Consider the following 23,351-nt stretch of genomic DNA (forward strand, 5'->3'; position numbering starts at 1 on the left):
CTCTGATTGGTTGATCCGTGTTTATACTGATGCCGGATTGGTCTCGCGGACTGAGCTAAGAGGATCCAATAATAAACAACTGTCGCTTATAAAGGAAGAACACCGAGCCAGCATTAAATGAACAGTTTACAAATACTGCTTGATCGTTTACAACTAGGACTTTTGACCACTACCTGCTGACATCAGGGTGGTAAGTGCTCAACTCGTTACTGTGGTGATGACGTGGGAAATCAACGCAAAGACGGTCGTGTCTCCATTATGAATCTTTTTTTAAGCTTTGTTTGCATTCATTGGGGACAAACGTGTTGCAAAAGCGTTTGTGAAATCATTGTCTCGTGGTATAATATGGACATGACATCATTAAACAACAGATGGGCTACTTTAACACGCGGACACAAAGCTTGCGTAGCCTAATGGGTTACTCTAACTCCTGACGATAACTTTTGTTTTCAGTTTATTTATTTTAGTTAAGAACATCCGCCCCATTATACAAACAGCGACTATGATGACATGTCTTTCTATTGACCATGAAGGGGATTAAAATGTGAAATAGTTCACCTGTTCAGTGATGCGCCACTAGATGTCTCCCTGCGCATTTACAAAGCCTCAACAGGGGACTCGCCTCTGGCTACTCTGTAGTTCTTATGCCGTAGTTTTATGATTGCAGGTAGCTAAAAAGTCCTGTATTATGTGTTATTCAGACATTTCTAAATTACTTTTAGGCTCATGGCCATTAGTATTTTTAACCTGTTTTCAATCAAAACCTTTTGGCCATGCAAAACTTTACAAACTTGGATCTTTGCTGAGTCATGTGGAGCTGTCTGGACTATAAAAACACAGAGAAGCAGAAGGAGGGCAAACAGTGTGGAGCTTTTGAGAAGGAGATAGACTAAATGTGGGCTTACTCATGCAGGAATGAAACTAGTATGCTTCATGAGAGAGCAAAGCTGTAAACATAAAAAGTAAACACAAACAAACAAAGAAACATTTATCAGAATATGTGCCAGGTAGTGATCTTAATTTGCTTCTTTTGCATCACATTTATTGTAACAAGTCTACACTTCTGTTTTCTCTTCCACATAGCCCAAAACCACACAGGTGCACCATGTTGCGTGAGAACTTAAAGGGCTGCAGCAGTGGCTCGGAGGTGTACAGCAGTGACCCTGAGGAGGATGAGGAGGATGAAGAGGACATGGTGTGTGGGGAGTCGGACCAGGAGGCTAATGCAGAGGAGATGATGGACCTCAGTGATCTTCCCACTGCTCTGTTCGCGTGCAACATTCATGACACAGTGTTTGATGAAGACATACACAGGGTGAGTCAGCTGCCCATATTAAAACAAGTTTGGCTCTTGGTTTGTCGGTGGTGAGGCCAGCGGACAGGTTATTTAAAAAAAAAGATTTCATCCTTATTGTCTGAAATCTGTACTTCTTCGACTTATGGAACTTTTATTATACTCCATCCCACATCACCACACTTAGTCAGTGGTAGTAAAGTACTTCTGTAGCAACCATTCTGTATAATATGCACTCACTACAGTGTATAGTATAGTATAGCTTTCTTTCAGAAGCCCCAAAGAAGTGGGAACACAGACGAGAAGTTCTTTGTGCTAACGTCATGTTTCCCAACCAGGAGTACGGGACTCCAGGGGGTATTACAAAAAACAGAAATGTAATTCAATATGTCTTAGCTTTATATTGAACACAACACACAGCTAAATACTATTTTTTCTGAGTTTAGTTGATCTCTAAATAATTGGCTGCACCCTCGAGGTAATGGGTACTTTGAGTAGAAATGAAGGAGATCTGGTCATTTTGACCTCCACATGTTTTTATTTACACGTGTAACATCGTCCCATATTTTCCTCTCGCAAACTGCGAGCATGAGGTGTGTGGCAGCAAATTAGCAACAGGTCCACATTTCCAACACTGTTTTTATGAATTCAGAATCAAATTAATCATAAATGGACAATAATTACAAAACATTATAAAATATCAGTAATAAAATAAAAAGGAATAAAACTATCAAACTATCATTTCTTGAGAAAGTCTTCAAATTCTTGTGCTTTTCCCCTTGTTATATATGTTAACTTCTCCAATATGATACACAATGCCCTGTCTCTTAACCAAGCCTGTGTAGAGGATAATTCAGTCTGTCCTCCTGGCCTGCAGGAGGCCAAAAGTAGCCTTGTCCACATCGGGTTTGTAGAAAAACAGTGTCAGTGCTGAGCGCTATCCCTGACACACTTGAAGAGACTTGATGAGTACAAGCATATCATTTTAAAGTGGTACTGCATTGTTTGTATGTCTTAAGACATTCAACAAAGTTTTATTAATAGAGCCTATTCAACAGTCTTGAATATTGCTTTGACAACATTAGTACGATAGTTTACTTATCTTTTTATGTGTCAAAATAAGGCAAGGAAAATATTTAAACATTAAATCAGATCCAAAATGGAACTAACAGTTCAAGTAAACTACAAGTAAGTATCATGTAGTATCGTAAATAAAACAGATATTTTAATGTTTTAGGATGTCCACCCATCCATCTTCTTGTCAGACCTCCGTGGTTTTGACTTCTTGCGATATGGAAATCACCTAATACTGCTATTACAGTAACATGGTGTTACATTGTGCTGCCCTAATTGTGAGTTTTTGGAGTCCTGAACAGTCGTGTGTGTTATTTACCAGGTTCCTGGTTCGATTCCTGTCTGTGTGGTTTGCATGTTCTCCCCGTGTCAGCGTACGTTTCCTCCGGTTCTCCGGTTTCCCGTACCATTATAAACATGAACAACAGGCCAGTAAAGTTGTGAGTAAGTGGTTGGCCGATGGCACAGACGAGTAGCCTTGCTTTCATCAGGACAGCACTACCCCAGGGCAGCTATGGCTATAATAGTAGCCACTGAGTATGCCGTGAATGAGTAATGACTATAATGTAGAACTTTGAGAAACTTGTAAATCGCAATACAAGTGTAAGCAGTGTATTATTTTTTATTATCATTATTATTGTTACATGACACCAGGTGAGAGCTACATTAGTCTTTTGTCCCCTGCTCTGTGTAATGTCTCTAAAGGTGACTCACTGACCCATGTGTTGACTGTGCATGTGGTTTTTGAGCCCCATAAACATATAGCTTGAGACTGTGATGACTGTATGAAAATGTTTGGATTACAGATGACATTTTTGCAGCTTAGTTATTCAATATTGGTTTGTCTAAACTACAGTCAAGTTAAAAAAAAAACTGTCTGGGCAGTGTTTATGTGTATGTAGTTGCACTTGCTTGGGTTGGCCTAAGGTGACCCTTTGTACTCCCCTGTCCAAGGCACCTGACAGGCTCTTTGTGCGCTCACTCTCCCTTCTCCTCTCTGCGTCACTTACTCTCTCCTCTGCACCCTCTCTGAAGATGTGATCCTGTGGCATCTTCTTTTACTGCATTCTGCGCTTCTGTCTCCCCTCTTCACTGCACTCAGTCTATTCTGTGCCTGTTATAAAAATAGCTTGGCCTATATTAGAGCAACAGCAGAGGCGTTGGCACACGGGGGCATGGGGTTTGAGGGGAAAAAAAGTCAGCACCTGAAGCATCCCTGTTTTACTACTGAGTATGAAGGTGCTGAAAATAGACTGTTTATCTAAAAATGCACTCAATGCATTTGTTTCACTAATTCTAAAGATGAGATCGCTCAGTTAAGGAGAAGAAGGATGGTTGTGGCACATAGAAATGAGGTGACAGGATGGGCGATATGATGATATAAAGTGAATTGTGATTTGAGCCCTGTAACGATTTGCTATTTTCCAGAGATGGCCACATTGAGATTCTGTTTTTTCTATATTCAGTGGAAGTCAATGCTTAAATATACAGACCATTTCCTTTTTCTTTCAACTGATGACGAGGGGGATTTAAAGTGGGAACTTTCAGAAGTGGCAGATGGCTTTAATTATCTCCTAAAAGAGACATACTGTATTGTGCTTATTTTCTGGCATTTTTGATCATCTAATATACTCACACAACATTATCTGAAACTTTAAACAATGCAGAGGCAATATCGACCTAAAACGACTTTAAAGTAGGAATGAGTCATGTCCGGTCCAAAGCCTGCAGAATTGATTCAGACCTGCTCTTAATCAAACATCACAATAGTCGTCATTAAAACACAGCGTCATGGGCAGAAATACCTCTCCTTTTGTCACTGGCTTAGCGTGTTTAAATCAGGAGAAGTAGTTACTGGAGCTTCTAGTTTCTCTATGTGCATTACATTACCCAAATTGAACCATTTTGCCGTAGTTACTCATTGTTGTAGGCTCTGGGGAGCATCAGTGTCTTATATCTTGGGACTGCATCAGGTTTGACACATATTGTGTCCAAAAAGTCCTTATTGGCAAAGTGATGAATCAGTGAGATGCTGTGCACAGATAAAAAGCATTTTGGTGCAAAGGATGCTCACTACAGACAAACGCCAACTTATCTCGCCTTGTGCTTTAGCTTGGAAGCTTGAAAATAGGGCTTTTTGACATTCAAAGAAACTGCAATGAAGGTTCTTGAGTCATCTTCTGCACTTGATAGTTGAAGTGTCAAACGTTTCACCTCTCATCCAAAAGGCTTTGTCAGCGCACTAAGGTTTAGTGCACAGCCAGATATAGAGCGCAGGGAGGAGTTCAGCTTGGCTTAGTCCCTCCTTTCTATTAATGTTGCGGGCTGAGCTAAACCTTAGCGCGCTGACGAAGCCTTTTGGATGAGAGGCGAAACGTTCAGAAGATGGCTCAAGAACCTTCATTGAAGATTGACAACACCTGTACGACTGAGAGCCTACCCAGACGTTCAAAGAAACATTTTACTCCTGGAGACATTTTGATAATCCAGAAATGAAGATTTGCAGGTAAACGTTTGCACAAAAGCAGCATGTTTCTTTGCTTGAGTGAACAGCATGAGTGTAGGTCTGAGCTCTTCCTGGGTACTCAGGGTGGAGGCGGGGACGTAAGATAGGTGCAAACAGAAATATACAGAGCACAGAATACAGGGCAGTGCAGGAGTACTCAGACATGTGTGAGTTTTTCATAAAACCACTTCAAGTACCCTATAACTACACAGGATAACCATCATAGCCAGCTTATAAGCTCACAAAAGTAGATTTTTCATAATATATTACCTTGAAAGGGAACATAAAGAGCACATTGTAATAAAATCGAAATCGTGATGTGATTTTTTTTTTTGGCATATCGCCCACCTCTACTGAGAAATGCTCACACTTCACAGCTCCCTCATGCTGCTCCCATCGGGCAGGTGCTATAAAGTCTTCCTGGCCGCAAAAACACGTACAAGAAGTCATTTGTTTCAAATCCAATTACCATCTTGTGCCCCATTTTAAAATGTGCCATGGGCTTTTGTATTGTGTGTTTGCGCCTTTCTGCCATCCTCTGGGACAGACAAACGTTTATCGCCATCTATCATCTTAAAAACAGTGAAATGATCTTCCCAACCAGGAACGTTTAGGAGTTTAATAAAGTGAAAACTGAACACATTTTGAATAAGCATTTTTTTCTTGGTAGTGAATTTGGAATTATTTTTTTAATATATATATATCCATCCATCCATCCATTTTCTTCCACTTGTCCGTTGCCGGGTCATGGGGGCAACCGATCGAGTTGCCCAAATCACTTTGCACCAGCCCCTTATGGCTCCGTCTGCAGGTGGTGGGTCCACAGAAGGACGGCCTCATGGTTCTAACCAGGCCTGTTGGTCTCTCATAAGGGGCTTCTGAACCGCTCTTTGTCTGACCCGTCACCGAGGACCTGTTTGCCATGGGAGACCCTACCAGGGGCACGAAGCCCCCGACAACAGAGCTCCAGGATCATTCGGGCGCTCAAACCCCTCCACCACGTTAAGGTGGCGGTTCCAGGAGGGGAATATATATTTATATATATATATATATATTTCAATATATGGTAATAGTAGGCCACATAGCAATTATAACTATGCTAATGAAAGTGTATGTAGAATGTAGAGTGTTTTAATTGTAGTTTGAATAAAAACCAACACTTGATTCAGGGGTTACGTGGGAGTAGACAAGCTTTCAAGGATGGAACCCTGCAAAGCTTGGACTTTGAAAGACTGAGGTGTGTCTGTCAAATTTACCGCAGTTCAAAAACGCCAAACACGAACACAGGCGGAATGTACCGGTCTGTGAGTTCTGCAGTGGCCCCTGCACGGTTCACCGACCGCTGTAGTGGCGTAAACGACGACGAACGTGAGCATGGAATGACGTCAATGTGAGGGGAGGGTGGAGGGAGAGGGGGGGAGTGAGAGGCAGAGCTGGGAGAAGAGAGCCGCAGCAGACCGAAGAGCAGCGAGCCAGTGCGGACACAAGCTCCATCCCACGGGCCGAACTCCACCGAGACTTTTAACTGCGTCGTTGCGCGCGCGTGTGTGTGGAACAGTGGAGATGCCATCGATAAACATGAAGCTGGAGATGGTGACGATCATAGCGTGCGAGGTGGACATCGAGGTCTTCACGTCGGACAAAATGCAGGTACGAGCGACGATGTCCGGCCGACACTAGCTGCAGCTCGTCCTTTTTCTGATAGCGCTGTGGTCGAGACGCAAGGCACGCTCCGCCGATAGAGCCATGACGTTGGATGCAGACGTTTTTTCTCAATGGGAGTCGTGCGGTCACCTCACTGACAATGAATGGATGGATGGATGGATGGATGGATGGATGGATGGATGGATAGATGCATGGATGGATGGATGGATGGATAGACTGCAGAAATAGATGAATAACTGGGAAGTAGGGCAAAGCCAATACGTAATGCTGCGGGAAGTTGAATGATACACGGTTACAGTAGGCCTACATTTTTAATGCATGACATGGCACACATTTAGAGACGCAGTGGCAACGTGTCCTCAGCAGGTGCAGCATTGTGTTGGATCAATGACACATTCTAGCATCCTCAAAGGTCTAAAAATGACTGGCAATTTTTCATAACCATTTGATTTTTTTTATTAGGATACGTGGCCATATATTGGACTCTGCTGTACTTGAAGCAAGAATTGTCGTAGATGTTTTTGAAATCTATACATTTCCGTGTCCTGATAATCCTGATCAAAAGCTTTGAGACTTTGGACTTTTTGATTTTCCTGTAGATGTTTCATATAGTCATCTTGACTTATGAAGCAGAACCTATACTCAGTATTCTGTGATTAAAGCTATACCTGTCAGCTTACATGCATTATAATCTTCAGCCACAATGTCCTTGCGTTTTGCTCCATCAGAACCATGTCTTAAGCTGGTAGGTCACTGAATGAGCTTACCTAAGTAGAGGTAGATGATGACTAATCACAGCAGCCCACTGTATCGCTTGTGTTATGCTTTGCTCGAGTATTTTCTTTGTGGGTGCACAACTGCAGTCTCAGAGCAGCGCCTCACAATCAGGCATCGGTAAAGATAGAATGTTGGCTTATGGCTGTATTATTTATGTTGATATCCACAGCTGCGCTCGCCTCTTGACGTTACCTCAGATTATGTGTGTCTTCAAATGATTAGCATTTCTTTATTTGGCCCAAGTCGCAGAGATGTTTTTCTTAATGAAAAACATCCATACACACTCATGGCGTTGCACAAGTTCAGATAATAAAGAAGTTTGGAAGGAAAAAGCATATTTGGTATTGTTCCGAGAAGGAGGAGCGTCACGCTGGGACAACGATGAGTGTGAAAATGTGTTTGTCACGAATACAACATCAAATCTCTCATACTGTTCGTGCTTTTCACCTGTTGATTCCACCGAAGTCATGTTGGTTAAGGGACAAAACTAAATGCACTAGCTTTGTTTAGTATTTTTGTTTGGACTTATGATCGGCTGCTAATCAGTCTGGAATCAAATGTATTTTAATACTTAGTTTAAATAGTTTATTATTTGGTGTCCAGGCCTTTCACACAGTGGTAGAACTTCGGTCTCGCCCTTCGGTAAATTGCAATCCTCTACAGGGCACATACGTAAGTCACTTGTTGCACTTGTTAGAGTAATGGTAGTCACTGAAATCAGCAGCAGGGCCATTACGGTGCGATGTCCAAGTGTCATTCGAAGGCAGCCCCTTCCCTGCGCTTGCTTGGTGTGTAGAGCATGTCCTATACGTGCCATGTCTGTGAGCGAAGTGATTACTGAAGATGTCCAGCATCAGCAGATGAGTGCAGGCGACAGGAGACAAGGTCACAGGGGGGCGCAGGGGATGAAGAACGGTGCACGGAAGAAGAAGAAATGTGTACGACAGTGTTGACTTTGCGGTGTCAATCTCATTAACCTTCTACCCTTCTGTTTGTATTCATACAACTACAGGACCAACACGATCAAGGGCCATTTGACTTGTCACAACACAAAAAGTAGACCAGTAGTCACCCATTATTCAGTGCCTGCATTTTAAAGTCCTCAGTCCTCTTGGTTGGGCCTGGACCCATCAGATTTCTCCAACATATGCTCAGTCCATTTCACTTTTCCTTTGTAACAGCTTGTAACTTTAGAATGCTTGAGCCATGACACACCGGCCCACATGATGAATAATTAAATGGTGAAAGTTTCTGCTGTGATATTTCTATACAGGAAAAAAAATGAAATAATACTGCCTTTTTTTTTAAAGAAAGCCCCTGATTTGGGCTGTTGCCAATGACAGGAAACGACCTATAGATTTTGTGCTTTGGTTTTGGGGAGTCAAAGGAATAGAAATCCAATGTACCAGACAAACAACAAAGAAGACTGGACAACCGAGAGCTTACACAAACAAGTATGTCGAATAGACAAACTTGGGAGCTGTGTGGAGAAAACGTTTTGTAAAGGAAACATCTACAGTGAGGCCTTGATGTTGCTAATGTTTAAGAACACGAGGAGATGGTTCTACTGCTGTGAAAGCACATTGATATAATATTACAAGATGACTTGAAAGATGATTGGCTGAGACACAAAAGACAGTCTTACAGCTCCATTTCATCCTCAGCAGAGTTGACCAAGCTGCTGTTCGGACCCTCGGGCAGCAGCAGCAGCAGCAGCCGCGACGGGACTTGGAGGGTGGGTGTAGCTGTTTTGGGATCATGTTCGGAGCTAATAGGAAACCAAATCCAGCAGTTGGCAGGGTTGAGCGCTCCGGGCAGGGCTGTGCTGTGGCTCTCAGGTGTGCCTCCTCCTCTCCGGGCCGGACAGTGGAGGCCAGGTGGATCGCACAGCTCACATCGGCCTGAAACACTACCCGTGCGGCGCAGATCAGGTGGCGGTGAGAGGTTAGCGTTGTGTCCGATGAAGCTGGCGTATAACAAAGCACAGGCTCCTGCGGCGGGTAAGGTTACTGCAGGGGGCTAAGATGAGACAAGAAAAAAAAAGTTACACAACGGGATAGGCTATTTTAGGTAGCAATAATAGCGTTGGAAAATAGCGTCATACAGTAATTACATATTGAGTTTATAAATAGTCCCACTGACAAAGACGCTGCGGAATGGACGAAGGAAGCGGATTAGTCACACTCTCTAAGAATAGACTCTTTTGATGGAATGCTATTATAAATATGCTGCTGTGTATCCAGTGTAGTTGCATGGGCAGCAGGTTAATCAAATGTTCTTCATGCCACATTACATATTATAACAAAAAACAGTATAATTTACCTGATGAGTGCGATCTAAATGCCAGGACTAGTTTGATGACAGCTGTTGTATTACACAGTAGCAGGTGAAGTGCCCACTGTGCATTTACAGATCTGTTGTGGTCAGTATTATGTAACAGTTCACTGTGCACAGAGGACATGACTTTAAAAAGCAATAACGGCAGACGTAATTATACTTTACTTTAACGACATGGATGAAATCAATAGTAACAGAAAGTAAAGGTTTTGCTGACCTTACTATGTTCTGGTAGATTGAGCGCACTGTGAACTGGTTTCAGTGATGGTCGGCAGCTAATATTGATAAAAGTCCCCTCCATTGATTCTAATGTACACAACAGATTCACTATGGGCTGTGACTCTTCCTTTGTGATATAAATAGCATAGATATGTAACATCTTGAAATAGGGCAGTAAAACAGCTTTGGAAAAGATGAACGCGACAGTCTTCTGAAGAACACCTGTGCTTGGTGTTCTATGTTATAGCTGAACTAAAATCAATAGCCTTTTTAATCTAACTCAAATATCCACTTTGGCCTGATAAACGTTGCTATAGAAGCATAAAGTCCAGTCTTTTGTGTAGAACAACAACAAAAATAAAGTAAAAAGAAATATAAAGCAAACAACAATTTATGAAAAATAGATGTTTTCACAAGAAAATGTTTTTAGAGCAAACCCATGTCTTTGCGATTAAAATAAGATGTCAAAATAACTAGATGGCATCTGCCCAAAAAGTCTGTTTAATGAAGTTCAGGCTTTGCATTACATTTGGAGCTTTATTAGACATTATGAATAGTATATCCATCCTTCTTTGTTGTTTCTCCTCCTATACATATTTATAAACTTGAAGAATGGGCTTTTTAAGTCATCGATGTGATCATGCAACAAAAATACACTGTCTTTACAAAATAAAAACCTGATACATTTCGGCATATTAGGGATGGCTTGTATGACGTTTAAAGATGTTAGTGTTAAATAAATGTTAGTGTTAGTGTTAAATGTTAGTGTTATATACCAAAACAAATTGGGACATTATTATGCACTGTTCAGTGCCTCCCCTCCTGCCACCTTAATGTGGAGGAGGGGTTTCAACATCTGAATGATCCTGGGAGCTCTGTTGTTGGAGTCTTTGTGCCCCTGGTAGGGTCTCCCATGGCAAACAGGTCCTAGTTGACGGGTCAGACAAAGAGTGGTTCAGAAGCCCCTTATGAGGCCCGGTTAGAATCGTGAGGCCGTCCTTCTGTGGACCCACCACCTGCAGGAGGAGCCATAAGGGGCTGGTGCAATGTGATTTGGGCAACTCCAACGGCTGCCCCCATGACCTGGTAATGGACAAGTGGAAGAAAATGGATGGATGTTCAGTGCCTGTTTATTAGTGTGCAGGGCACTGTTCAGTGTCTCTACTGTCTCTTTGCATGTATTATGCTACAAATACAACAGAAACCAGGGCCATCGACACTCTTGCTAGGGCCTTGGCAAGAAGATTTCACTACTGCTTTCCACCCACTATAAATAAATAGAAAATTAGTTCCTTTACGGGCCCAGGGCAACATAACACCCCCTCCCTGACAGCCCTGCAAAGATCACAATAGAAAATGTCTCTTTATTTTCCATACGAACGTCACTAGACTTGGAGAAGCTGTCTTAGTTTCCTCTGAGTGGGCCTGCTTTGTTCCGATAGAGAGCTGTTATTTAAAGGGCAAATGTTCAAATCAGTGTTCTTCCATGTTATTCCTCCATGCTACTATTTTTATCCATAGACTATCCCTGACTCACCCCAGGGCTCTGTGGCCTAGTTTGTTTTCACCCAAATCTTATTCCACTAGCGCGGTCTGACTCTGGATTACACTGGATCAAAGGGCTGCACGTGTCCAGTAAGATTGGAAACAACAGTCAAAATAGCGACAAAAGGCAGTTTAATCTTGGCATAGTGATCCCGAATAACACATTCAATGATTGGATAAACAGAGCACGCCTGGGGATTACGACATTAGTTTACTGTGGTTACACAGTGTCAGGATGATACTGACGACAAGCCCAAATCTGTCCATAGAATGAAAAGGATTAGTCCCACCTTTACAGCAGCCAATAAAGTCTGACAAACTATAATGTCCCTATGTTTTCAAAGATCATCAGTGCCACCAGGGCAGTGTCAGGAGTAATGTGTGACCGCATGGATTCATCTCCAGAAAAGAAAGTAAGACCCAACATGGTCTGGGAATAATTTTTGTGTATATATTTTTGTGTTTAGTGGAGGTTAAGTTTAGCGATGTATCAGCATCAACTCTCTTCACATGGCTCTCAACTGTTATTGTCCGTTAGTAATTCAATTGTCATATAGAGTCATCATTTCTGAATTAGCTAAAAAAGCACCATTAAGAGGCTGAGGAAGAGGGTTATGTAAAGGTGACGTGAGGCTGAGCTGGTTGGATATGTGAGAATGCTGAGCTCACTGTAGTGGCTGCTGCGGTCGTAAACATACATCAGCAATGCACACGGCAGAGGTGAGGTGTCAGGTGAGCACTTTCAGACCTGGATCAAGACCGTTTCTAAACACAACAATGAGGGGACTGTACGTTTGTCTGCCAGCTTGACATCTGTAGTAAAGTAAACAACACAATCTATTCATGAGACCGGATCAATTATGCATAAATCAAACAAATCCATAGGGGAACTTGAGGATTATTTGTTTTATTTATAAGACACTGCTACAGTGGAGTAAACACAGTGGACAGTGTTCAGCTTTGATTCTCTGCATGTAAGTTGTTGTGACAGTAAATCAAGATATTGCGCAGTCTTTGAGTAGATAAAATATGATGTAAAGTGGAGATGATGTGGTCAGATAATAAATATCTCATGTTCGGCACTGAGCAGCATTTGTCGCGCTGGTTTAATGTTGTACACATTGATACCGAAACTTACTGATTCATCTACTTACTTCTCATTTATGTGTAATTGTAGTTGCATTGTTCCCCCTCCCCTTTTCTTCACATCCCCATTTCCCTTAGGATGGGCAGGTATACTCAGATTTTTTATATAGATTTTTTGTTTTACATTTAAACATTACACAAAATAACAAAACACAGCAAAAAAGCAAGCACAGTCAATTACAAAAATTTGAAAACAAAATATGACCCTCCCTTGTGAAGTGGCAGGTGTTTCTAAAGTCTCTAAATTACCCACAGGGCACTGAGGTGTCTCTCTGTCCCACTGAGTGACAGAGGGAGGCTGCCCCTGTGTCCGCCTACAGCACAGCTGTGCACATCGTCCTGCCAGATGCAAAAGTTCACAGTGTCATCTGTCCTGCACCAAAGACAGCCCTGACAGCCCAGCCACTGACAGAGCAAAGACAAACAAAACAGGGCCCATGGGAATCATTAGAGGAAAAGTAGAGCTGAGCTACACGGCACATTGGCAGGTACAGAAGTACCCACTTGTTTTATAGCTTACACAATGATACAGGTGAATATTAAGGTAAACTGCGGAGTGTGTTTCTGTATTGGTTCTCCCAGTAAACATTTTCTTATCTTAAAGACTGCAGTGCAGAGAAGGTGCTGATTTCGTGTAGGTGACGTCCACAGGAACAGTAAAACAGAATGTACAGTACAGAGACTGTATTTATAGGATACATATGATTATGTTGATTATTGATTATTACATATGATTATTATTACGTTTCTCAGAGTCACAAAATTTTAGGGGAAAAAGGCAATAATCAGGTGTTTATAAAAGAAGTCATCATGAAGTATAAAAGATATTTTTGGTATTAGAATGTGTTTACGTGTATACAAGGGATGTGTGCTCTGTCTTTATGCCTTGATGGGCAACAAAAGTCAACATAACAATGTTACACACATGTCTCAATATTAGTTGGAGTTTGTCTCTATAGAATAACTGATTCTAAAATTGTATTCATTCTTGTAAAAAAAAACCAAAAACTAACAAATCTAACATTATGACTTTCCATAAACTGACATTTCTTTCTTTGGAAAGAAAAGGTTATAATTCAGTAAGATCGATGAAGTCCATTCTCTTGCGTGTGGCCTTACTGACCTCTACAGACAATGGCACACAATAGAGAAGCTCTCAGCTGGACTCAGTTGTTCCGTTCCTGGAAACTGTTCTGTGGTCCAGTTTCCGTGGGTACAGCAGACAGAGGAGACAGAGAATAGAGCTGTGATTACTCAGAAAGTGCCCCCCAGCGAGGCGTGTGATTGAGTTCAGTGCTGAATGGGCCTGTTTGTGCCCATGGAGAGCATTGACTTATAAAGACTGGGACGTCAGGGTGTGCATCACAGGTGTGCACAAGAAAGTGGTGGGCACTGAATGGTGAGATTATATTCAGAGAGGGACTTTTAGAAATGTAGTCCAACTAATAAGGCTTTTGAGGGAAAATTAATAAGTATCTTTGCAGAACTAGTGTAGTAACAAGGATTCTACAAGTTATATTGTGTCATAAGTTATTGAATGTTTTTATAAATAAAATAAGGCCGAGTGCATTTAGCTTTTTTGGTTCTTTTAGAAAGACATTAGGATATGAAAAAGCTGTTAGCCTTACCTTAAATGTTTTGATGTTGACATGTAAAGTAAAGCTAGTAGCTTTTCAGATTTTTCCTGCATAAAACTGAAACGCAGCCTCACCATGTGTTTAGCCCCGGCTCTCTGACCAGCAGGAGACTCCTCAAAGTTCTTAGAGCCCGAGATGGTTCATAGGGCACATGTCAGACAGAGATGTACTTTGGTGGTCATTTAGAGACTTTATGTGCATGTGATAATTGTGTGATTTGGTTGTGATTTGGTGTAGTTGAAGGGGCCAATGAGTGGCCACCAAGTGGGTCTGAGAAGTGAATGAAAATAACTCAATGTACTATATTTATAGTCTAGTTCAATGCTCTTCTCTTTTGTATTAGCCACTAGCCTGACTGAGCTGATGTATTGTGTCCTGCAGGAGCGCTTTGAGGCCGTGTTCAGACTCTACGACGAGCAGGTCACGTTCCAGCTGTTCAAGAGTTTCCGCAGAGTGAGAATAAACTTCAGCACCCCAGAAGCAGCGGCCCGCGCTCGCATCGAACTGCACGAGTCTGAGTTCAACGGCAACAAACTCAAGCTCTACTTCGCCCAAGTGAGTGTCCTGAGACATAGAGGGACACTGACAATGGCAATTCAGTCTAATTCTGAGGCATAGTTCTTGCACTTTATTGGTGGTACTGTGCATTACACACATTACACATTTTTAGTACAGTGGCACACCAATCATTTTGTGCCTGCGACTCTTCATGAGCCATGTTAATACAGTGGGTGTTTATTTATGGGATCTGCACCAATTATTTATGCTCTTTCAACAACACACTATTTACTGCTGTATGCTCAAATGGAATTTTGTTGTTATTTAAATGACAATGACAATAAAGCTTTTATTGATTGATTGATTGATATACTCTAGAGTTCTGTCATAACTTAATATTCTGATATACCGACATTAGTTCATTAGTAGAATTAGTAGAATTAACACACATCACCTTGTGGTTTTAGGGCTGGATACTGAATTTCTAATGCTTTTTTTCAGAAAGGCTTAAGATTAAAATCTAGATTCATTTCACATTGCACTTTTGCTGAAATATAAGTTGCTAAATGAATACAGTGTGTGCAGTGTCGTGAGGGGGTGGGACGTGGGTGATTGTGCTAAACTGATTGCACTGTGAAATGTTGCAGATCCAGAATGGAGAGGAGGACATTGATAAGTCCTACCTGGCCCCCCCTCAGCCTGTGAAGCAGTTCCTGATCTCTCCTCCCGCCTCTCCCCCGGTGGGCTGGAGTCAGAGTGAAGACGCCACCCCGGTCATCAACTACGACCTGCTGTGTGCTGTGGCCAAGCTCGGACCAGGTCTGTAGAGCCACCGTTCAAAACGACTTCTGCCTCTTTATAAATGTGTGTACGCCAACAGTGCTAGCCTAATTTGGCAGCTTTATTTGCCTCGAGTTGCTGCTCTTTTTATTGCCATGTTGTTCTGATTTGCAGATGCTTTTTCAAAAACAGGCGTCTTGGGGGCACATTTAGGAATGAATTCAGTTGATATAATTTACTGCCTCGCCCTAGGAAGAGTGTGTATTTTTGTACATTCACATTCATCACTTCCTACAAATGTTATTTTCTTAATTTTCTCCAGTTTAAATAAGAAAAAGCAGCTGCGTGGTCATTTAGATCTGCTCTGTGCACTTCCAACTCTCTTTGCTACTGCAATAGATAAAAGCCAGTGAGAAGAGTTACTTTATAACCAGAGGCACTGGCTGTCTAAAGGTATTCTCCACCACATGCATTAAGAGCAGCGTTTACATCCCTCATTCCAGTAGTACCTGAGGTGGCTGTTTGTGCGGCTCAAATAGGGCAGAATAATTACCAAACAAAATGATACACAAATACGCAGGCTGCTGCAGGGTACACACAGTTAACCAAGAATTACTTTTTATCATTGACCTATTTATTTTTGCAATCCTGGGTGAGACACCCTGGTAGTTATTGAAAATGGATGCCAGTGCTGCTGGTTGAAGTAATTACTTTCATTAGCTTTGAGGTATGTGCTTCAAATTAGTTTTACATTACATCTAAACAGGGTTTAAACACTCAGAAACAAGTGTACCTTCCACATGACCCACTTTTTGGCATTTATTGTACAGTTTAATCTATAATATATATAAAAAGAAGTCATTTAAATTGTAAAACAAACCACTAGCTTGCAAAACTACCTACTAACTAACTAACAAACTACTACTATTTTGTATCTAAGGCAGAACGTGACTATTCTCTCAAAAAACACACATCTGAAAACAATATTTTCATGCAGTAGCAGCAGCAGCTGTTTTCGTCTAAACCTGGCTCACACACACAGCAGCTCTCCCAATGCAAAGAGCAGACACAGCACAGTGGCGCCCCCTGCCCTCAGTGCATGGCAACGACATGGCACTATTGTTTTGAACTCAACCCTCTATTGTTCAAATCAATTTCCTCTCTGCCAGCTGTGGAAGCGCTTCGCCATGGTAACCGCTAATACAATCTTCACATGGGATCGACAGAGACAGGCACGAGGAGAAAGAGCACAGCTATTCCCAGAAAGATCTCGTTCCTGGAATAGATGCTCCTCACTGAGGGGGGCACAATAGGAGCGGTCTCAAGAGGCTGAAGTTTAATTAATGTCACCCGATCTAAGTGATAAACAGTAGGTTAGAGTGGAAAATTAAATAGCACCCATCGATTTGGACTGATTGATACTGATACTGATATAGAGAGTGAGATTTGTTTTATTTCAGAATAAAGGTATGTGGTACCTTTATGTTTATCACAATATAATCAGCATCAGCGACTTCAGCTACTCTTCCTGGGGACATTTTACATCACAGATATTATTTTTACATTATGTAACAGTTCTTTGCAAATAGTCATATAATCAAAAAGATACTTACAAGATGCTTTACTAAAACAAAGAAGCTGGCTAGTTTCAGTTTAGACCTTTTAAGTGAAACCACTCCTGCTCAGTGTATAGTCGACCTGCTGCCAAATAAAGATCATTTGTCGCTCACAAAGCTTCTAGGATGAGACGACATTTAAACAACCGTGTCCAGGTGACATTGTTGTTTCAAATCAAGCGGTATAGGTTTTGGACAGCACTTTAGCTTTAACAAACTGATCTTATGTCCTTGAGCAAGTGTGTGTGATGTAACTATATCAGTGTGACTCAAAAATGCAGTGTTTAATTCATGTGTGTGTAATCGTTTTTCTTTTGGAGTTTGAATCAGTCGGACCATGTTTGCATTGACCACATTCATTAATGATATCCAACCCTCCTCCCTGCGTCTTTTCTCAGGAGAGAAGTATGAGCTGCACGCGGGCACAGAGTCCACCCCCAGCGTGGTGGTGCATGTGTGTGAGAGCGAGACGGAGGAGGAGGACGGTGCCCGGCCAAAGCAGCAGATCGTCCAGACCAGACGTCCCGATGGGCCCCCCAACGTCTGCAACTAGACCCCCCGAAACCGCCCACCTTCACCCTCACGCACACCGGTCCCTGCCCTGACAGCAGTGTGCCCTGTCTGAGTGCCGCGCCCCTCATTTCAGATCCACTCCAGAACGGACATGGCTGATGTATAAACAGACGGTGTTTTTAGGAGAGGACTGAGGCGGCTTCCACCTGACGATGGATCACTCACATCACATGGTGCGGCCGGCGTGAGCATCGGCCCCTACAGGACCCCCTGTGGAAGTGCGGTCAAGACATCACGCCAGGCTTCATTCAGCTCATCGCGTGTCACTATTTACAGTAGATACCTCTCCGTAACTCTTTGAGTTCTCTTCATAGTTGATTTGAAGTCCATTCGTATCTGCTGGCTTGTTTGCATGTAAATACTGTACACAGTATGCGACGCATACATTCAGAATAATAACAAGTTATAGGGAGATCTATTTAACATCACATCACAGTCCCATATGTGACTAACAATGTCAGATATTATTCTATGATTTTTTTATTATTGTTTTGGAGAGGTGTTTTTTTTTAAGTAGATGCCTAAGTATAAAATGTATTTGATACACTTTTGCATGCTTATGACTTCTGAGCTGAGGTGTTTTTTATCTTTATCTGAAAACAGTGGAGTACAAACGTTGTTTTGATGCAAGTGCATATCCTCACAGTGGTGTCTTATGGGAAAATTCATTTTTGTACCGAGAAAAAAAAAGAAATAAACAATAAAAGAAATGGTAATGCAAAGACAATTCACAGCCCTCTTTTATGAAATCTAGTGCATCGTCCAATAATCGACTGCTAACGTCACCTTTAGTCTCCATTTTGCAGAGCTCCTGTTGCATGTTCGGCAGTCTCCAAATCTCACGCCCACATCACTAATACCAGATTTTGCTGTAAATAACTGAATTTTTGTGCTTTTTTAATTTTGTGTATAATAGATCTCAAAGCATTTTTATATTTGGAGAAAAGGGAAATCATGAAAGCCTTGTGAGATTTTAACCAAAGCATTCACTTTCAGCTTACATTTGAGTCCTCTTGAATAGCATACTATATATTTCTATATGATTTAAAGACTGTGCCCCTTTAAACACCATCAGCATTTGGGGGAAAAAGCCACCCAGAAACAATATTAGCAGGAGAGTGCAATCCATGTTTTGTCTTTCAACTCTCTCATTACACCAACAACAGACAATATGAAAGTAATTCAGCCCCCGATATCCTACATTTGAATTGTCTACTGCAAAGTACAACAATTGACGTTATTTATTTATTTATTTGTACATTCATTTTGTTGTAAATTCTGTAAAATATGTCTTTCTGTTTTGTTCTACTGCAGTGAAGATGTCCGTCGCATCTTACAGGAGGTGGAGAGAGGTTTTTTTTTATGCTCACACATTGTCTCAAACTAAAGATGTACTGTATTCGGTTGTGCTTAGTGTTACCTGTCATGGGTACAGGCCATCGCTGCTTATCCGCAAATGTTGTAACCGTAAAAGAAAAAAGGAAAAAAAAAAAAGAGAAAAATCTTGATGGAGCTAATAAGAACAAAATCACGCTCAAACTAATGTCATGATGTTGAAATTGTCTCTTTCATTTCTATAATTCCAGTTGTGCTGCTGTTTCTCTGTTGTTAGTGTTTCTCGACTTGTTTGTGAATATTGTATCTCGTATGGTAGCAAAAACAAGCAATAACTGACACTTGTCCGACAATGTTGTGCTGATATCTGGGGGATGGTCTGTCTCAGTATCCGCTTCTCTTTGTGTAGCCTATACGATAACTTCTTTGTTTGAACAAGACAAAAACATAAAGAGCTGTTCTTAAGACGACGGTGTGGTGCATTTATTTATGTACTAGATACTCTTTTTGACTACAAGGTAGAGTGGGGTGCTGCACAGTGGCCAGGGACATTGCTTCTCAAACTGTGGCACATACTCTATACCACCAGGGGTTATTTGCAATTTTAGACTTTATTCATTTTCATAATATTCATTTTATACACCCCTTATTTCCAGACGCTCCAAGTTGCATAATTCATTGATTCCATATTTGATGATGGTAAGCAACAGCCACAGCTGCCCTGGGTGACAGAGGTGAGGCTGCCAATCTGCGCCTCTGACCTCTACCAACTCCGCCCTCCAACCTAGTCCCTCACAGTCTCCATCCTCGCACTAACCAGATCTGAGATCAGCACTGACACGGTGGTATGACCACCATTTTTAACTAGATATCATTTAGATTTGGCTTTGGAATGAGAACTTGTTTAGTTCTGAGTCGATGTCGATCTAGGCCTGGTGGTATTTAGAAGGTCAAATATTTTATGTGGTACAGTTCCTCTTGTAAAATGTGGAGAACCATGGCCTTAGGAGTTTAGGTCAGGGTGCTGCCCATATCGGCAATGCAAAAAATAAAGTTAAGATTAGCTTCAGACTACAACCAATTTGAGTGCCCATGCACCCCAAAATGTATTGGGTGGAAATAATGTTTTCCTTGTGACCAGTCAGATCCTTGTCATAAATATAGCCTACATTAAGTGTAGTAGCTTAAATAATATTATGTTTGAATCTATCTTGAATCTTTAAACTAACAATGTAGGCTCATATCCTTATTCTTTCAATCAAGATTATTGTCATATGATCTTAATCATGTATTATGTACGGAAATATCAAACAGCAGAGATAGTGAGGTCAAATGTATTATTGAAGTACTGGCACTGAGCAATGTTTTTAAGAAAGCTTTTGGGGCATTTCCACAGTGGTACATCGAAATCTGGTCATGTCACAAAATACTTAGCCTATAGGTGCAACTAACTCAAGAGGATAACTCTGAGCCATGTGATAGTGATGGTGCAGTGGTTTAAGCAGCTTTGGAACCAAAGGGTTGCTGGTTCAGCTCATGATACTGCGTCTTTGGCCACGCCAATCACAACAATGTGGCGGGATTATAGGTGTTAACCCTTTATAGGGCAAGTGACTATCTTTGGCAATTTCTGCGCACTTTACACATGGCCTCCCTGCTGCACATCAGTAAGGTAAAGAAGCATGTAGTCCTCACTCAGCCAATCAGAAGAGATCGCCCTGCATCACAGGTCCCACTACTGTGGCATTTGCCCAATCAGCAGAGACCTGGCGCGCTCTCAACTTCCTGTTTTCTCTGAAGTGTGAAAAAGACCCAAGTCCTGCTAAATTCATGATACATTTCTTTGCATAAGTTGAAAACTAACCATGGTAAGTTGATGAAACTCACACATTTTATTGGTACCATATGGCACCATATTTGTTCACTTAACCTTAAGTTAACTACTTTTGTCCATATTTGGACATGCCAGTAGTACCTATTATTCATACTTACAGTATTTTCTTGACAAAAAAAACATTAAACCCTAGGACTATGTTTGAATGTTGCCAAAGGTTACATTTAGTAACATTTCTAGACAAAACAATATTGGAGGTGACTGACCCCGCCCACTGCAGGTAAAGCACAATCACATTACAGAAGGTGTGATCATTCAAACATCAATATCACAAAACACAATGTCTCCTGAATACCAGCTCCCCCGAGACCTGAAAGTACTTTTTGCATGTTTCCTTTGTATTTTTTTTTTACCCCTTAAAGGGCAGTGGACTAAAGGGTAACTTCGTTTTTTTTTTTACCAGTTTACAGTAAGGAACCAAATATGGGAACTTCGCTCACATTGATTTTCTGCATGATAATGAAAGATTTTTGAAAAATGTTACAACAGAAATAAACTTGTGTTAAGTCCCACTGGGAAATCACTTTACTATAAACCGTGTTCTGGAAGAATCTCTCTTCGAGGCCTGTCTGCCATTAGGAGCCATTTAAGATACACAGCATTCCCTTTGCATATGAAGTATTACTATTATTTACAGTTTGCACTTAAAGCTTATCTATTACCCGTTCATGAGTCTGATGAGTTAATCATTCCGTGACATTTGCACATGAACTTGGAGGTTAGCTGTAAAAAATGTGGCAACACAAGCTGTCACTTACAAATGACACACACAACACCCGTCTCCCTCACATATTGTCGTCTGCATTGTGTGAGCGAGGAAGAAAGCCCTGGGAACAATAGAAAAAAGGTTATGTGACTCACTGAAACTGTTCGCGCAACAATGTTCACTGCTCCAATAACCAGCAAAAGCTATTTCGAAGAGGCGGCTGCGTGTGTAAAGTTTATTTATTTCAATGGACGCCGTGAAAAGCGGTCAATATTACTTTGCACAGACAGTGTAGCTTTCATGACACATCCGAGCGCAGCCTACGTCCAATGTTCAGATCTTTTATGTTGTTTCTCATTGTGCCTTCATCTCAAAAGAATATATTTACAAAATGACTCCCCCTCACAATCTGAAAACATGCTGTTGTTTTTATAGCCTGATTACTAATTGCATGGTGCTGTTCAAAATTACAATAGCAACATTTTTCTCTGATTTGTTTTTCTTCCTTTTTCTTTTCTTGCCCAGCTTCCCGTTGAGCACTTGCTGTTCTCTTCACTATAGGTTTGACCGTACAGAGAGCCCTTTTGCATTAGCGAGCGGGGGGATTTCCTTCACAATGGCCCCCTCAGTGTCTCCTCCAACCCAGATGCAACTTACACTCCACCCTCCGGGGCAGCAGCAGATCAGGTGACCCTTCATTTCGCTAATGGCTCTTTACCATCACATACCTTTTCAGCTCTCGGCTCAAGAACCTCTCTGTGACGCACGGATTCATGCCTCAAACTCACATACTGTAAATGTTGAAATGTTCAACAAGGTAAAAGGTAAACCACTGACAGTGCTTAATGGATCTATTCAGCCCACCGTCAAACACAAAGCATCTGCACAGTCAAGTGGATAAAGTGTTCCCAATGTAAATTACTTTGGGCCAATAAACACTGGTGGTGGTGAAGAGGGGGATGTGGAGTGGCTGTGAGGCTGATGGTTCTGCTGCTGCGGTGAAGGTGATTAGGACGTTATCATTCGAGCCTGGATATAGCAGAATGGAGGGAAAAAGTGTGTGAATGCCTTGGCGGGACGGTGGACAGTGACAAACAGAGGACAGGACTTTAGGGACAACTATAGGAAACCTTATCTAGTGTCGCTCTGTTGCGGTGCCCTGGGATATGGCAGAGGAGCGCAACAATGTGGGTCTGCCCAAATAAGGCTGCATTACAGTCTCCCACAAAGGCGCCACACTGACTGGCTTTGTAACGTGGGCACCTCCCTGGCCCTGAAAGCATTGCAGGACCCTGAAGGTAACACAAGAAAAAGGCTTGGAGTTCTGGGAAGTGCAATGAATGCAGATGAATATCCAGGAAATGTGTTGCCATGTCATCTTCTTCTGTCCCTCAACACATCCGCTATTCTCACTTCATTGCACCTTCACCTTCTGAGTGTCAAAGTATCCAGTTAACAGCACTTCAATGTGAACAGTCTGTATACTGGGTGGGAGGGGCTTTTCTTTGTAAAACCCTTTCACACCCAAAGGTTTGGGTATGAAAGTACATAATTGCCCAATCAACTAATGCATAAGCTCTTAAACTTAAAGTAAATGCACTTTAATGTCATTTATGTCAGAGGGGTCATTAGGTCTCGATTCCTTTATTTTGGTGGGGTTTGAATGAAGTGTTGGATACAGATGAAAACAATAAATATGCCAATTTATTGTATAAGGCAATGAATAAGATAATTGGCCTATACAGATCC

The 23,351-nt window shown here is 41.7% G+C and overlaps 1 protein-coding gene across 2 annotated transcripts; it reads left to right on the forward strand.

Annotated features, from left to right (window-relative positions):
* Positions 1-39: 39 nt before the first annotated feature.
* On the forward strand, positions 40-19,466 carry rcan3 (regulator of calcineurin 3). 2 transcript variants are annotated; one of them, XM_079574104.1, is made up of 6 exons: positions 40-190; positions 1,099-1,319; positions 6,433-6,524; positions 14,582-14,755; positions 15,346-15,517; positions 17,493-19,466. In XM_079574104.1, the coding sequence occupies exons 2-6, from the start codon at positions 1,106-1,108 to the stop codon at positions 17,645-17,647; spliced, it is 807 nt and encodes a 268-aa protein (XP_079430230.1). In that variant the 5' UTR covers positions 40-190; positions 1,099-1,105; the 3' UTR covers positions 17,648-19,466. The 2 variants fall into 2 exon arrangements, with proteins under 2 accessions (XP_079430230.1, XP_079430229.1); XM_079574103.1 differs by lacking the exon at positions 6,433-6,524 and having other exon boundaries at positions 41-190; positions 1,099-1,315.
* Positions 19,467-23,351: the final 3,885 nt, after the last annotated feature.

Source organism: Gobius niger (assembly GCF_951799975.1).
Source record: "Gobius niger genome assembly, chromosome: 16".
NCBI classification, from domain to species: Eukaryota; Metazoa; Chordata; class Actinopteri; order Gobiiformes; family Gobiidae; genus Gobius; species Gobius niger.

Coding starts and splice junctions, on each gene's coding strand:
- rcan3 (XM_079574104.1), top strand. CDS start 1,106: ATGTTGCGTGAGAACTTAAAGGGCTGCAGCAGTGGCTCGGAGGTGTAC. Junction 14,756..15,345: donor TCAAGCTCTACTTCGCCCAA/GTGAGTGTCCTG, acceptor GAAATGTTGCAG/ATCCAGAATGGAGAGGAGGA. Junction 15,518..17,492: donor TGTGGCCAAGCTCGGACCAG/GTCTGTAGAGCC, acceptor GTCTTTTCTCAG/GAGAGAAGTATGAGCTGCAC.